Source organism: Tetrao urogallus (genome assembly GCF_951394365.1).
Source record: "Tetrao urogallus genome assembly, chromosome: 1".
NCBI lineage: Eukaryota > Metazoa > Chordata > Aves > Galliformes > Phasianidae > Tetrao > Tetrao urogallus.
Genome location: NC_136813.1, coordinates 180315830 through 180333044, shown reverse-complemented (window position 1 = coordinate 180333044; position 17215 = coordinate 180315830). Strand labels below are relative to the sequence as shown.

At 42.4% G+C, this 17215-nt stretch overlaps 1 protein-coding gene across 1 annotated transcript in view; it reads right to left on the bottom strand.

Moving 5' to 3' along the window:
- The window catches only part of SRPK2 (SRSF protein kinase 2), a gene marked incomplete at both ends in the record, with an annotated part of 131902 nt that extends 115675 nt beyond the window's left edge, over positions 1–16227 (bottom strand). Inside the window, 2 exons of the mRNA XM_079549721.1 lie at positions 16044–16128; positions 16212–16227. Of these exons, the coding sequence (XP_079405847.1) occupies positions 16044–16128; positions 16212–16227 (101 nt within the window). The remainder of the gene's footprint in view (positions 1–16043; positions 16129–16211) is intronic.
- Between the last annotated feature and the right edge of the window lie 988 nt (positions 16228–17215).

Sequence of the window (17215 nt, the reverse complement as noted above, 5' to 3'; positions counted from 1 at the left end):
GAAATGCTGAAAAAACATTTAAACAAATAAAGCCAAAAGCTGCTCCCCAGACCACCAACACTGCAGACACCACTTCAAAAAGGTTCAACCTGAAGAGACCTTTACAAATACAAGTAGCAAATGAGAAGTTTCTTATTATCTAATACTGCTTCTCAGCACTGAGATCATTTGACAGAATGCTCAGAAAACAGTTAAAGGCCACACAGATTTTCTGTAAAATTTAAATCCTTTGTTTTTTTTTTTTTAACTCCAAGCCAATCCCCTTAACATTTTGCAAATAGACAGAAAGAGCTGCTTTCTCCAAACGTACTGCTGGCACAGTAGGAGAGCTACTTGCAAGCATCCCCTCAGACGTGCAGTCCTGAGCTTCATCTTTTCAATTCCACAGTCATCCATTTTTGTGGAAAAAGATACAAAATGTGATTTAATCGAGGCATCACCAGATTAGCACTGAATTTGTTCCTTGTCATTTCCTAGCTGCTGCTAATAAGCATGAATTCAGTATATTTGCATTGAAGTTACCTGAACAAAGAGCAATGGTTACTCCTCTCTACAGACCACACAAAGCAAGCCAGTGTAGCCCAGTAAACATGGTGCTGCCTTCGCTTCTAACTGGCCATGGGCTTTGCAGTCAGGTTGTAACACAGGCACTGTGATTTACTGAGCTTTGCCTCACTTGTCTCAACCTGCCTGGAGATTTGCTTTTAGTATTTAAGAGCAACAGTCTACTGATCAAATGACCACTACTTGCTAAACGCAGCTGTAGCTTAGCTTCGTATAACTATTTGTTGCAACAACTATTGTGTGCATCTGTGACTAACATAGCAATAAATATTAGTTATTCTGTGTTAAATGAACTACTTCACATGCTGGAATAAAAAGCAGCGTAAAGCAGTAAAGATGTGAAAAAGTGCAGAGGACTAGAACAGTCACAGGGTGATACAGAGGCCCAGAGCTACCAACAGCTCACCTGTGGTCAGCAACAGGTCCAAGGACTGCAGCCCAGGAGCTGGGTAACGGGGTAACAAGGATAACAAAGAATACAAACAACACACACCACTATACAAAAATCCTCATGCATTAACTTGGATTGTCATATGGATTAATAGGACAGCAAAGAAAGTGAAGAAAGAACCAACTGTGGAATGCACTGCCAAACACATGAATACAACCAAGGCAGTTTTCAGAGTCAAGAGGAACAAACTGCAGCATCCTGATGATCCTGGCTCTGCAAACAGTGACCATTTCTTCTGTTCTTAACAGAACCTTGAACATAACAGGCTCAAGCCTTATTTGAAACTGAGATGCAATGACGCAGTGAGAAGAGGTTCTCAAAGTCAGGAGAAGGCATAAAGATGGATGCACAAGTGCCTCTTCTTCTCTGTGAAAACACAGCTCCAAGCTTCATTTCTATAATGCTGCAGCAATCAGTGGGGGAAGTCCACACTGCCAGTATGGGAGATGAGCAGGGAACAACTTCAGGCTGAGAAAGAACTCAGCTGGCATATGGAAGCCCAAACAGATTCGATCTCTCAGTCTCCATAAAGAAGAGAGTTCAGAATACAGTTAATTTACTGTCCTCTAAAAAAAAGGTTAAACAATGTATGGCTAGGGAAGGGAATAGCTTTTTTTTTTTTATTTATACACATACAAGTATATACTGACAGTATATGTCACTGAGACATGTCACCATTCACACTGCTTTTATTCTTTGTATGAATTTATTTTCAGCAAATCAAGGCTTTGCTGTTCTCCATCACTCTGATAAAAAAAAAAAAAAAACAGAAATTAATATCAGGAAATATGATGAAGGTGATTTTAATTCCTGATTAAGTTTTAATTCCACTCAATCCAAATAATTCAGTTTGAAGGGAACCATCTTAAACAGAAACAAAGCAATTTGCTATCTTACACTTGCCTACAACACTGCCATGCTTTGAGAGGTACAATCTAAGAAGCCAACCCACAAAGAAAGGCAATATTATTAGGCCACAAAAAAAGAGAGAGGATCAGAGGATCAACTTTTTTTTTTTTTTTTTTTTTTTAAAAACAGTTGCTGGATTGCCAACCTCATCCCTGCTATTGGACTGTTACGTTCATAGAGGGGTGAGAGACTGAGTAAAAACTATGTATAAAGATCCCCAAATGAAGTTACTTATGTAAAGGCAATATTTTGCATAAGTATACATACATACATGCTATTTATTATCTACACCAATCACCTACAAAATATGAAATACACCATTTGTTTTTATTAAGGTCATTTTTCTCAAAATGAACATGTTGGCAAAGTCAATTTCATATCATCAATTGCGGGAAAAAATTAAGGATACAAACACTGAGAAAGAATCAAACCTTTTTACCATTATGTGATGTTATTTTCAAATACATGCCTTATTACTGATGTAAAATTCATGGCACCAAACTGAAATACTACTGCAGAACAAGATTGGAATAAGGGCTTTGGGAAGAAGCCTCTCAGAACCAGCTATGAGCTCACCTTCCTGCTCTACAGCAATCACTGCAAAATCAAACATGCCAGCTCCCAATACTCCACCATGCACAGATCATACTAATTTAAGCCTTGTGCAGCTTCAGTTCAAGTTAATATCTCCGGCTGTGAACTCTAATAGGGAAGAAGATGGCACAAGTTCAGTTCCATTGCCCTTGGATAGAACTTTGTCTTAAAAACACTCTGAATAAATAAACAAGTCAGCTAAGTTCTCCACATTTTCTCCACTACATTCTGATACTATGAGTGAAATATCACACATGCTATCTGTTTTGGTTCTGCTTTTTTTTTTTTTTTTAAACTATTTGCTAATTCTTGCAACAATCACTAATCACTCTACTCGCTAAAACTTTAACATACTTCAAGTGTTTGGTTTGCTGTGGTGTAATGAATTCAGTTACAACATCAGAAGGTGCTTAATTTACATGTTTTTTATGATCAGACCACCATGCTAGCATTTAGCAAGCTGTTGCAAAAAAAAGATATGTCAGAGAACTAACAAACACATGATGGTAGATTGGAACATGTAAGAACTATTACAAACGTAAGGCACTGTTTGGCTGTTTTCTGTTCTGCTTTTTAACCTTTTCTTAAACTACGCTGAGTTACGACCTCAACGCACTCACTCTCCTATTGTCTGTTATTTAAGTTGCAAGTGCTGAGGTGCTTTCAGTTTTGGTCGTACCAAGTGCCTTATCACTGCACTCTCCAGTTGCTTCAGGACTCCAAAACAACAGATTCTGCATGCAGTTGTTTCCAGCGCTTATTTTCTTTGGCTCTCCTGCAACTGCAGTAGCTCAGGCACACATCTCTGGGTTCCCAGCTGATCTGAGGTCAGAGAAGCTGGCAGCAGACACTGACAATTCCACACACAAACGCCAGAATTAATCAGAAGGTTCAAGACTGCCCTGCAAGGAAAGTCAGCTGCATCTGGGGATTGAGACATTGAAATAGCAGCAAAAGAGAAGTAGCAGAGCCCACAGGCCAGCTGTGGGACTGCCGGCCATGCGTTCTAATGGACTAGCATGAAGAGAAAACACTCCTAATTTACCAGAAAGAATGACAGACCAAAATTACCAACTGCTCCATCATATTCACCCAGTAGTGTCAACTCATACAGAGTGTCTAACTTGACACCTTCGGCTAAATGGCTAAGCATCTCAAAACTAGGCCGACCACATCTGGTGCCCCTGACACTGTCCTGCACTCTCCTACAAAACATACTGAGATAGATGGAACTTTCCATGAAAGGATATTTCAAATAAATCAAAATGAAAACAAAGCATTTGCTTGAGTCAAATATCCCTAAAAATAAATGCTGTCCACTGATCTTGTCCAATTCTACTATCCAAATCACATTCCCTTCTAATCACCAGTGGTCTACAATGTGAATTCTGTGTATCAGGCGTAATGTGGAAAAAGCTATGACAAAAAGACAGAAAAATCTAAGAGTAAAGTTCAGTATTTTCCCCTCAATACACATATTGACCTGTAATTTATTGTAATGCTCTTTTCAACCGCAGCTACTAACAGCAAGCTTTTCACCAGCCTGGCAAAGTGGAGGGCAAGGTTTGAGACATAGCTATCCCAGAGCAGGGCAAGGGAAGGGAGTCTGGTATACTTCTAGTTTATCATGAGATCTTCACCCCTAAGATAAACATTATAAACATTCTCATTATACACAACAGGCATTTCTGGCCTCAAAAATAAGCATTAAAGAAAACAGTTATTCTATTTCTCAGTACAAATAACAGGAAAAATAATTTGATTTTCTACAACGTGTCTCACACAGAATATGGAGGAATTTTACTACTTTTGCTTTAACATTCTAAGATAAACTCATCAACCCTCAAAAACTGTTTTTAGACAATTGAGGGAAATCAGGTCTACTGAATACATTAGCTTTTACCTAGTTTATAGGAGCTGGATTTACTAAACAGCAACACAACTTGGAATAGCAATGAGAATGCAATACTTAAAAGTAATCATTCCATATTAAATATCAAAGTAGTTATCAAACAAGTATCTGGTGAATTAAAAATTTGGCAGCCTCAGCCTCACATCTTAAGTCAGCTTGATATTCACACTGTTTTCACATCCAGCTTTGCTTAGAGCCCTGACCGTGACTTAACTCCCTGTTCCCAAGACTGCCAGTCCCCCATTAAAAAGCGACTCTGTAAAACACAGAATGCTGGAAGCACCTACCAGAACTGCTGTGTTATCTTCTCAAGACTGTTGACACAGTGTGTGATTTACAAGCTGATACAGAGCAAGCACTTCTGTGAAACACCAAGTATACGAGAATCTCTAATTTACATTAGAAAAAAAGAAGCAAAGCTCTTACTCAAATTCTAGTTGAATGTTATTAAAATCCAGGATCAGCATCGTGAGATGCAGAAACCAACCTGTGCTGCTTATATACTAGACATGTAGCCCCAAGCAACAGGACAGAGGTAAAATGATTTTGGATACTCATCTGCAAAGATCATTCTTATTCTTTTGACCTAGATCTCATAATAGTATCACAAAGCTGCTGCTCCCTTTCAAGTTTCCCCTGACACTGCTAAGATTTTTAAACCATTCCCATCTGGGAAGAGATTCTTGGATCTGTCATACTGTGCCATGTGGCACCACAAAAGGGAACCTGAAAGAAGAATAAGTTCCCGATTCCTCTAGGACTCCCTGTTTCATAAAATGATGAATTACGACTGCTATGCTAAAAAGAAGAAAAAAAAAAAAAAAAAAAAAAAGACTTTAAGCGCCTGAATACATCCAGTCGGACCAAATCATTACCTTCATTTTGCAATTCAGAGTTACATGGCCTCAACCAGTCAGCAAAGTGATGCCTGAGTATTAGAAAACCTCAAGAGCAAAGCCTCCATTTTAACCACTTGTCCTCTACCTCCATCAGTCTTTTGCTCCTGATTATTTAGGAAAGATGTAAAGTATTGTCCTTCCCAGAGCCCAAAACCCAGCACAGCCTGTAATCCCGTAACTGACACTTGCTCAAGGCAGGTTGAAATAACAAGATTGAAATTCCTCAGGCATCTTAACGCCTGTTTCACAGGCAAGTGAATTACCGAGCCACTGTGTAACCATGAGAACCAGAGCTTTAAAACAGAGCTGCTCACAGCAACGAAGGCAAACACACTGACAATCTGAAGCCCCAGCCTCACCTCGGCATCACACTCAGACCTGCAGATGGCATCGAAGTCTACAGGAAAAGAAGCATTTCCAGCACTCCCATTCCTTCAGCACATTGTACTCCTTGGCTAAGGCATGCCTGCAGCCCCTTCTTCTTTACACTGGGTTACTGGGTTCACAAGTGCTCTTTCCAAATATATGTTCTACTCATTCAATGCAGAATATGAGTTAGTTGTTAACTTCAGTTTCCCAGCTTCTCCCCACTTATGGGAACAGCACGTTAGATAACTCCAGCCTTTTTGCATCTGGACTTAAAGATACCGATCACAGGTGCTTCAGATACTGCAAGTGATCGTCTGAGGAGGTCTTACAAATCAAAGAGCTGCCACACTAATTCAGATCAAGTGTCTATCCAGGCCAGTATCATACCACTAGGTGCCAGAAACATAATCAGAGATAAGTACAGAAGTGGCTCTAAATTAGAAAGAACTTGCATGACTGCTTCAGCAAACACCTGCTGGGAAAGTCAGACTGCACCTCTACTACAATATATCTAAGAACTACTGATGGTTCTACAGTTCTATCCCTCTTAAACTCATTACAGCTTGGCCTCTACAGCATATGGCGAAGAGTCATTCTGCTGTTCACACTGCATGAAAAAAAATAAAATCTTCGCATGAAAGTCACTCTCCAGATATCACTGTTTTGTAACAAAAAATGACAACAAGCTATTTGTAACCCACATTCTATATCAGTTATTGCTTTTCGGGCACAACCACAGGACATCCCTTAACCATTCTCATGTATCTGAAAAGCACCAGCCATAAATGAAGCTGTCTAGTCCCTTCAATCACCTTTGCTATCCCTACCTTTCAGCAATTTCGTGTTCTACTGCATCATTCTGGAGATGGTAAGACGAGAACCATGTGACATAAGCATAAATGTCAAGAACTATTTAAACAGTCACATAAATTGTTTAAAATTATTTATAATTAGCTCTCAAAATAAAAATATTTGTGCAAGAAAAGAAGTGCATATCTCTTCTACTCAGGGATTTTCTTACTTTGCATATTTAGATGGTTCCTAAAATGCCTCCATCATTTCCACTTTCATTGTTTTTAAGTTAGCCTGCTCTTACATTAGTGCTTTTCAACAGTTATATCAGGAACCACACATTTTGCTCTATTAAACTTTCCCTTGCACAGTTGGTCAGAAGGATCCTTAACAGAATACTTCTTCCAAGTAATCATGGAATTTCAATCCATAAAGAACAACCTTTTGAGGCAGCTCATGCTTAACATGTTTCACTCTGTGCTTAAGACAAAGCTCACTCCTACCTCAGTACTCTGCCACTGCTGCAAAGCTCGCTCCCTGCAGCATCACTTCCTGTTCATCACACCTCCAAGGCTGTGTATCACTGGCCCCTTTTCAAACAGAAATACAAGTTCATTGTATTACTGTATAATAGTTCCTTTTATTTGTCTTGTTCAAATATAGTTGTCTTGCTGTGTACCTCCCTAACCTACCCCCTCAGCTGCACTTAACTGGCATTCTTTCAATTACTTTCCAAGTAGATCATAATGCTTCATTTTCTTCAGGGAATCAGTTATTCAGAAATAAAACTTTCTCTCTTAATGTAGTTCCAGAGCTCCCTGTTGTTCAACAGCACAACCCAGCCTGCTTCAATGCCCGGAGCTCAGCAGGACAAACCCCGGCTGCAGCCTAAGCTTCAGAAGCTGCCTAAAAGGAATTCAGAATTTTACACTGAATCCTTCACAAACAGTTTAGGCAGGGAAGTCACAGAATCATAAAATGGCCTGGTTTGAAAAGGACCACAATGATCATCTACTTTCACTCCCTGCTATGTGCAGGGTCACCAACAACCAGACCAGGCTGCCCAGAGCCACATCCAGCCTTGAATGCCTCCAGGGATAGGGCACCCACAACCTCCTTGGGCAACCTGTTCCAGTGCATCACCACCCTCTGTGTGAAAAACCTCCTCCTAATATCTCACCTAAACCTCCCGTCTCAGTTTAAAACCATTCCCCCTTGTCCTATCACTATCCAGTCCTGAACCAAAAGCAGTTCTGTAGAGCAAATAGCTGCTTCTTCCTTATACAGGCTAGAGGAGGAAGGAGGCATCCTGTCCTGCTGACTGCATGCACTGCCCTGCAGATACAGCTCAGTTATGCATTTCCTCTTCTCACCACAACCTCCAAGGCAGCCAGTCACAGGGGCACCACAGCCAAACATCTGCAAACTCAATGCAGCTACCTAGGAGACTCATCTCTTATTACAAACCATACAAACCAATGCAGGTGTTCCAGACTGAATAACATCACATATGGGTGACAGCAGCAGGAGGGCAGCAAGTAGGGGAACAACAATCAAGTACAGAAATAACTGGGGAGAAGGGGGAGAGAAAACAGAAGAAACAGATCAATGAAGAGATAAAACAAACACGTCCCCAGAGAGAATTTTATTTAGAACCATGAATACAAGAACAGCATCATTATAGAACAGTTTAAAAATTAGTAACAACTGAATTTAATATCAGAATTTAAGATAGAGATATTGTACCTGACCAGCTCTGACCTCTATCTCAGCAAAAAGCAACAGAAATACTAAATGTTTTTCCTCAGGGATAGGAAAATATAATTGACATTTAACTATGGAATTCTCACTTCCATTTTCAAAAACTGCAAACGAAGCATTGACAATAGCTGAAGGCAATTGAAGCCCTTGATTCTTTTAGCCTCCTACATTTGAATTATTGATTTGGAATTGACTAGCTTTAGTCAAAGGAAAAAAAAATAAGGCACCAACACTATCAAGAAACATTGTCTCTCAGGAGTCAGTTCTGTGGTTTGTCTTTAGCCAACAAATCCAAGATAACATTCCTTTAGCATTAACACCAAGAGACTCCCCAGAATATGACTTCATTACAAAGGACGCCAAACAGAAGTTAAAAACATGCCAGCTGATTTCCTGGACAGAACTAATACACAGTATTTAAACTTACTCCGTTTTTCTCACAGGATTGCCAAATACCCAGGCTAACTTAAAAATGGTACACAATAACTCAAAAACGTTACTACATTGACAGAGGTTCACTTTGAAATTTACTTGACCATCTTTTCAGCCCAAAACTTACTCACGATGTCTTCTGTTACACGCAAAACCTTTTTCTATGGTTAACTTCCTCTTCAACAGATATAGATTGCTGCAATTACTCTCCCTCGTGTGTGCTTCATTACATTATGTTCACCTTCCCAGCCAGTTCTCACATATATGATCAGGAAACCATCCAAACAATAGTTTCTAACAACAGAGCTCATCCTAAAGGGTGTGTTACTGATGTACAGTAGGGGGCACAAAAGGAAGAATACTACCTGCTTACAACATGGCAGCTGAATTAAAAGGGAGAAATAAGAAAGCAAAGGTGAGTCATAAAGACAAAAAGGTACAGACAGAAAAACCAGAAAGCTGGGATTATCACTTCAAATACAGGAAAGCCAATGGTATTTTAAAGGTATGAACACTGCATAGTGGAAAAACAGGTGTAAAGACAATTTTTTTTTATCAAATTCTCCACTGAAACAGAATCAGTTACTGCTTATTATAGTGCAGGCTGTATTACAAAGGTATGAGTTGGACAGAATTACAACTGTATCCGTTAAGAAAATGAAGTGATTATGAATCCAACTGCTATCGATCTATGTTTTTATTATTAACCATCCTATCCCTTTCTTTCTGTACAGGACTGAGATCACCTCACCTGCCTTCATTAGATATTGGCATAACTTGGGATACTAGCCTTCTGAATCCTTCCCAATCCTCTTTAAAAGCAACTAAAAATGAACACAGCCTTTTCCGACAGTCTTCAGCAAACCATTCCAAGTCCAAAATCAAACAAACAAAAAAAAACATGGCTCACTGTTGATACAGTTCTTAAATTCTGAATCTAAATTATCATCTTGGTTTTATATCACACCATCCTGGACAGAAAGCTACCACCCTGAGAACCATACAGAGCCAAAACCAATTTTCATTGACCAGCCCTCTTGAGCAGCATTTCTCTCAATACAATTCAACACGTCAGGATGTGAAAGACTGTCTCAAACTCATGCTAGGAGTACGTTACGCACTGAAGATTTTTCAGGAACCTACAGCTATACGCATTGCTTAAGAAACTTAAGAAAAGCATAAAATCATATTTCAGATCCATGGGGGATGACACCTCCATCAGTAGAGGGGATTCACTGTTTTATTTCTGAATTTGAGAAAGCTTTACAGCACTACAAAAATTGTGAGGTGTGACACAGAAGTGATCTTCAAGGGAAAAGCTTCTTTGTTTGTGAGAGCTTTTTCAGAGCAGGCCTGCATCAACAAGCACAGAGGGGCACCTGACAGTATGTTTTAAGTCACCATTTACACTCGCAGCCCCTGAACACATTGCAACTGAGAAAGAGACACAAGATTGCCTTCAACTCTGAGAACGTACTGTCATTCTCAAACAGGAATCCTCAGAGGCATACACAGAGCCTTGGGTCAACTAACAGAACCCATCCAGCAAACAAACACCTAAGTGCACGGAAACTATCTGATGGATGATACTCTTAAGAGAAACCACTTAGTTGTCACAGCGATGATTTTATCCAAGCATAACAAACATTTGAGGAAGCATTAAAACTTTTGTAACTTCCTGAAACCAACTATCTAGTCTTCCTCATCCATATCTTGACCGAGGCTTCCTTCAAAGAAGGACTAAAATAGTTTTAAGGTTCTATATACATTATTCTGTACACATTTGTGCATATATACAAATTCCATACGTCAGATTAATTTAAGATCTAGTAGTATTTTCTAATAATATATTCACTTTCAAGGGGAAGCAGGAAAAGGAAGCTAGGTAAGTTTTACAGCTCACTGTCCTCCTCTTAGGCAATCACAGCCAGAGACCAAAGAAGAACAGTTTTCAATAGATTTACTCTTTCACTGCAGACTTTATGAAGGCAAATAGACCAGCATGCAGTGAATACACTCCAAGTACAGGAATGGTTACAAGCAGCATACATAGTTTGCACTGCTGCCCCATGGTTCATTAGTCAAGACCACTTCTAGCTTGCTCTCCGAAAACACAATAGAAGATAGCAACCCTTGAAAAACATTAATGAAATTTAGAACAGAAATCAGCTTTAAATAGAAAATCCTTAAGAATAAATTAATAACGCAAATGTCGTGTCTGCTCCTCAGCAGGACCAGCACCTCTCCTCTATATGAGGAAACTGAGATCATTCGATCTGATGCAATGATTTCATTTAGCGTTTTCACTGTCTCACATTTCTACTTTAGACACATACCCTTCTACTGTACTTCCTATTGCAGAAAATGCCTGAGAATGAATACTAACTTTAACTGAGAAACACCATGCTGTATAGCAGCAGCAAAAGAACTGCATACCTCGCACACCTGTGAGAACAGATTTCTTACCTAGTTTTACTTCTGTGCTACGTCAAGATAGTCTATGGCCACCAAAAAGAACATTTTCTGCATCCTCTAGCCATTTTTCCCCTTCCCACACAATGAATTGTTAAAATGGCCAAACAGGATATTTAGGACATCATCAAGAAGCCAAGCAATAGGAATGAATTCTTACACACCAAAATGAAGGAAAGAATTTAGGTTATCCAAAACTAAACACTGCACCATCATATTATTTTTGTCAAACCAAATTAAATTCATGATACAATCTGGCATTCTCATTCATTCAATAAAAATTGCCACATATATCTTCAAGCCTTAGTTTAAAAATAGAAGCCAATAACTTCCAGGCTGTATTCATCTTAATAACAAAAGGAAGACTTTCTATTTCAAAACCCACATCCAGGACTTGCCCATAAAATTTATTACCATCCTACTCTATAGTTACAGTTAGTAAAAGTTAAACAAAACAAAATGAGCTGCAGAAGGAGTGGCCCTGTCCTTTGTTATGAAATTACACCCTAACCACTCATCTCAATACAATTCAAAACAGAAAATGCAGTCACTTTCCTTTCCCAACTAAGGCACTCTTGTTTAAGAGGTTTGTTCTGAGCTACACTCTTTTTATTCAATAGAAATGTTATTTCATCAAATGTAATTATCATAAATGAGATTAAAGTCTCAGGTCCTACACTCAGTGCTTAATCAAAAAGGCACAAATCTTGACATCTGTAAGATAATGAATGTGCTGAGGCTTATATGACAATAAATACTTTTAGTGCACAACTCTGCAAATGGATCTTTTGAGCACGAGAAACTCCAGAGCCATTTCCATTTCAGAAATCAGATGTATTAGAGATGTGTGATGCTTTCTGTGTACGTTACACCAGAAGTTCAAAAGTAAATGAACATATCTAGTCTAGTAATACACACATGCTACTTTACATCAACACCTACTTTAGATTCCATTAGATTTCACAAAAAGTCCAGTATCTGCTCTATTATCACATTATAAAGGTGAACATTAGACTGACTCTGCTACTCATGTTCAAACACACCACATCTTCTACTTAAGTTTCCAAAATCAATCTATGAAATTATTCTTTAAAGAAGTTGTTAGTATTATAGCTAGATAACTAAAATCAACTTCATATCTTTCTGCCAGATCTTCCTGAATGCTGCTCTCTTTAAGAAAGCACAGCGTTAAATACCCAAAGCCTACATATGTGAAGTGGACAAGTAACGATAACTACCGACAGCTGCAGCCCTGTGGTACAGGCAGCTTAATGAAATCTTAGGAAAATTTGATAGAAACAGGAAGGTTAAGTTCCAATTAACTATTTTTAGCAAGAAGGCAAAAGGTTATCAAGAAAGGAAACAAGAGCTGCAATCCTATCAACTTGACATTTTGAATAAACCCCTAAAACCAACATTGAGCAGATGTCTTAAATTTATCCACTCTGGAATAGGGGGTGTATTCAGGATACCTACCTACTACAGCTTCAGACCACTGGTAGTCAAAAATGAATAAACAAATGAAACATTTCACATAACATACATATATTGAGACAAACTTCTATTTTTACAAAAATGCAGATGAAAACAGACAGTTTTCATAAGCTCTGCAAGCAAAAAGTAATTAAAGTTACTGTAATACTGTGCAAAGGGATTAAAAAAAATACATTAGCAGTTCGTACACAATGCATGCAAGTCCATCTATTATTATCAAAGTCAAGAGCTAGCCATTGTTTTTAAATAATAAAATATCATTCTTTTCCAGTAGTCTGGATGACTGAATGAGAAGTAAAGCCATAGAACCATAGAAAATCCCAAGTTGGAAAGGAAGCTCTAAGATTGAGCCCAGCTCCAGGACCGCCCAAAATTCAACCCCTATGTCTGAGAGCAGTGTCCAAACGCTCCTTGAACTCCAGCAGCTCCGCGCCGTGCCCACCGCCCCCTGGTGCAGAGCCTTTCCCGAGCCCCTTTTCCCGCCCCTCCCCTGACGCAGCTCCATGCCGTTCCCTCGGGCCCTGTCGCTGTCACACAGAGCAGAGCTCAGCGCTGCCCCTCCGCTCCCTGTGAGGAGCTGCAGCCGCCATCACGCCTCCCCTCGGCTCCTCTGCTCTGGGCTGAGCAAACACAGGGAGCTCAGCCGCTCCTCGCACCTTGCCCTCAGAGCCTTCCCCACCTTCATATCCCTCCTTTGGACGCTGTCTAATAGCTTCATGCCCCTCTGATGCTGTGGCACCCACACTGCAGCCAGTGCAGGAGGTGAGGCGGCACAGCACAGAGCAGAGCAGGACAAGGCTCCCCTCGCCCACTGGCAGTGCTGGGCTGCTGCCCCACAGGGTATCATCGGCCTTCTGGGCTGCCATGGCACACTTCTGGCTCATGCTCAACTTGCCATAAGCCAGAACCCACAGACTGCTTTCCACAGGGCTGCTCTCCTGCCTCTCATCCCGCAGTCAGTACACAGAGCCAGGGGTGCTCCATCCCACATGCAGAACCCAATGCTCGCTCTTGTTAAGCTTCAGGCGGTTGTGATTCCTCAGATCCACAATTTGTAATTTCTGCTACTATGCGTAGTTCTAGATATAGACTTGATTCAAAACAAATTTATTTTCATAACACAATTAATTTACCTTCTACTCTCACTTTTTCAAAAGCAGTCTGGGTTCACCTCCACCAGCTCTCATCACTGACTTAGGGGTCAATACTGAGCAATCCCAGGACTGATTACACAGCCCTCCAAGGCAATCAAGGTCATAACAGACAAAAGGCCACTCAGCATCAAAGAGCACTGCAATTTTTTTTTCCTTCTTGTGTCATTATCCTAATACCATTCAAACAAAAGCCTGCAAGTAAGTTGCAATGTGATGTAGCTCCCCTTGCCAATTCTAGAGGAGGAATCCCACAGCTCCTTTGAAGCACATTGTTACCAGCAACAATGGAAGCTGCTCTATAAAGTCTCAACCCAACAGAGAAGGGTATGTCTAAGAACTACAGTTCAAAAACAAAAAACAAAAACAAAAAAAAAGCAAAAAAAAAAAAAAAAAAAAAGCCTACTTTTGGTTTGAAACTGAGTAATTCATAATTATGTAATTTGCTACTAGGAACTTGGTACAGAATTTCCACCCCCAAAACAATATTTTCATTTGCAGCTCCAATGCATTTGATGCGTATCAGATAACTGCAGCTCAAGCACACCAGTACGTGCAGCAGCAGTTGGATTTAAAGCAAGGCTAAGAACTGAACAAACCTGACACTTCTGTCAACATTTGTTTTCTCACTTTACCTTGGGATCCTAAACTACTGCACTGTATATAAGACTAGAATTCTTGCAAGACATTTCCCAAGAAGCACAAAACAGAGTCGGTCTCAATAGTAGAAGAGCAGTTTGAAGAAGAAAAACATAGCAGAAAAGAAGCAACGGCTCCACTGTCTACCACAGCAAAACCACCGTTTCCCGAGGCAACTGAGCAGACTGGGACACCGCATCTGGAACTGCCGACTCAGGATGGCAACCGGCCAGCAGCCGGCTGTGCTCCCTGACGAAGCAGCAGCCAGTTTCTTCTAACTAAAAAAGCACCAGTTCTGTGCTTACTAACGTGGCTGCAAAAGCAAATTTTTGACAAACTCATTCAGCAAGACATCCCAAGTCAGCCCTGGTTTAAAAAAAAAAAGAAGAAAAAAAAAGAATGTACTAAATGTGATCATCTAACTAGAACAAAAATGAATAAACTTGTGGTTAAGACTCATCCAAAAGCTGCAAACGCAATTCCAAACCTATAAAATAGAGATATTTGTGTTTTCAAAGCAGCAAAACAAATGTAAATAATGTTACAAACCAACAATCCAAAAGGTGTTGGGAAACAACAGAACCATCACAACGTGCCTCCTGTGCACAAAGTTAACTTTCATTGCAGCAATTCCAGCTTCACACAACTGAAAGCAAAATGATGTTTTTCGCACACCCCTGGACAAAAAAAGCACCAGCAGAACAGGATGTAGGTGAAAGACAACCATTAGAGACCGATGATCACTGTAATGGAATTCCATCCTACAGGGGTTTTACTCATCTCAAAGGGAGATAAAAAGCCTGCTCAGCATTTCTAAGAAAACAAACACTGGGATCAGAGGTAACTTATTATTTCCTTCACAGAAATAAAATGGAAAGTCACTCCCCTCTGCATCATGTACTGCACCCCATGGCCACATCTTTACCCCATCACACACACGTGCCCACCCATCACAGCCAGCTCCCCAGTTCTGAGAGGTGTACAAACACCAGGACCAGGACCTCCATGAAACAAAAGCAAAGTCAAGAGACAAGGTTGCACATACTGGGTCACTAATAGGGCCTCACTGAACAAAGTACAGTTGAAGCTAGAGAAAGAAGCATGTAATCCTATGGGAAGCAGACACAAATCAGAGAAAAGTGCTGCAGCATCCCGGGCAGTGGAGCAGTCCAGAGATGTGGGAGTGTTCCTGAACACATGGTAAAAGTCGTATCAGAGAACAAGAAAATGTGGAGGATGACAGGAATGTAAAGGGTTACATGGAGTCAGGAGAAGAAACACAAACTTGTGCCAGTTTCTGCGGGACCAACGGGGTCTGAAGATGCCAACGCGCCATTTCCAGGGCAGGACGTGCCCGCAGGCAGCAATGGTACCGCGGCACCGGGCCGCCCGCAGCCAGACAGCAGGGCCAACCGAGAGACGGACAGCGGAGCCCCAGGCGTACCGTGCGGGGCAGCGCCGTGCGGATGCCGAGCCCTGCACCAGGCGCGATCTCGAGCGGCGCGGGTGGGACGTTACGGGGCGGGAAGCGGAGCGGAAGGGGCACGGGGAGCAGCTGGGGGAGGGAGGCTCCGTCCCGGGCGGCCCAGGCGCTCCGTACTCACTTTTTGTGGGGCGGCGGGTGTTTGTCCCTCCTGCCGGCCGCCGCGGGCTGCTTCGGCCGCCGCCTGCGAGCCTGCAGGGCCAATACTGCCGAGAGGAGAACAACCGAAGTTAGTGTCAGGATGGCCGCGCAGCCCCCGGCTGCCACCCCCCGCTTCCCGTCGCGGTACCTTTGCGTGAGTTCATCGAGCCGCACGCTCCCGCCGGGCCCGTGCGAGCACCGCTTCCGACTCGCCTAGCCCAGCCTAGCCCAGCCTAGCCCAGCCCAGTCGTGCCCGACCCTGCCCTGCCCTGCCCTGCCCCGCCTTCTCGCTTGCCGCCCCGCGTCCGCGCTCCGGGCACCGGCCGGCAGCAGCGACACCCCCGCTGCACGCCGCCTCACAGTGCGCACGCGCGGCACTGTTGGCGGAGCCGCGGCCGGAAAGGCGGGAGCGGGGCGGGGCGGCGGCAGGTGGCGAAGCGCACCTGAGGGGCGGCGGAGGGGTGGGTGCGTGGTGCGGTGCTGGCATGTTGCCCCGGCTGTCCTAGTAGATAGACCGGCCCTGCGCCGGGAACTGTTGGGCTTCTCTTGTTTGTATGTATTTCAGTGCGCTGTTCTGAGGGGTGGTGACCCTGCGCGCCCTCTCAGTCCCGTTTCGTACCACCCCGAAGCACGTAGGGCGGGTAGGAACTGCTCCGTGTCGCAGCAGGCCTGGGGCAGTTCTGACCCCTTCCAGGAGCCGCCGGGGTGCCGCGCGGCCGCTCTGTCAGCTCGGTGAGCGGATGCTGGGCGCTCCTCCCGCCCCCCGCGGCGCCCCCGGCAGTGCCCGCTGTGGCAGCGCAGCGAGGCGCCGTGCTCGGTGTCCACCCTCCCCCAGCAGCCGCTCGAAGCTAGGTCGGCTTTGGCTTATGGTGAGACTGGGGTCAGGTGCCAGAAGCAATTAACCTCATGGCAAATCCAAGGGAAGTTAGGTGTCCTTCGTTCTGATTCTCACTAAGTTATTTGTCACGAGCGACAGCCCTGCAGTTGTATTCCTTCCTGCAGACCGCAACAGCAATGCAGTATCGTGGTGCCGACGATGCCAGGTTCCTCTCAGATCTGACCTGATGAAAACTGGCACTTATTTCTGCGGTGCTCAATTTTTGACACTTGTTGTAACTTTGAAATTTGGCATAGTCATAATTTGTAATGATG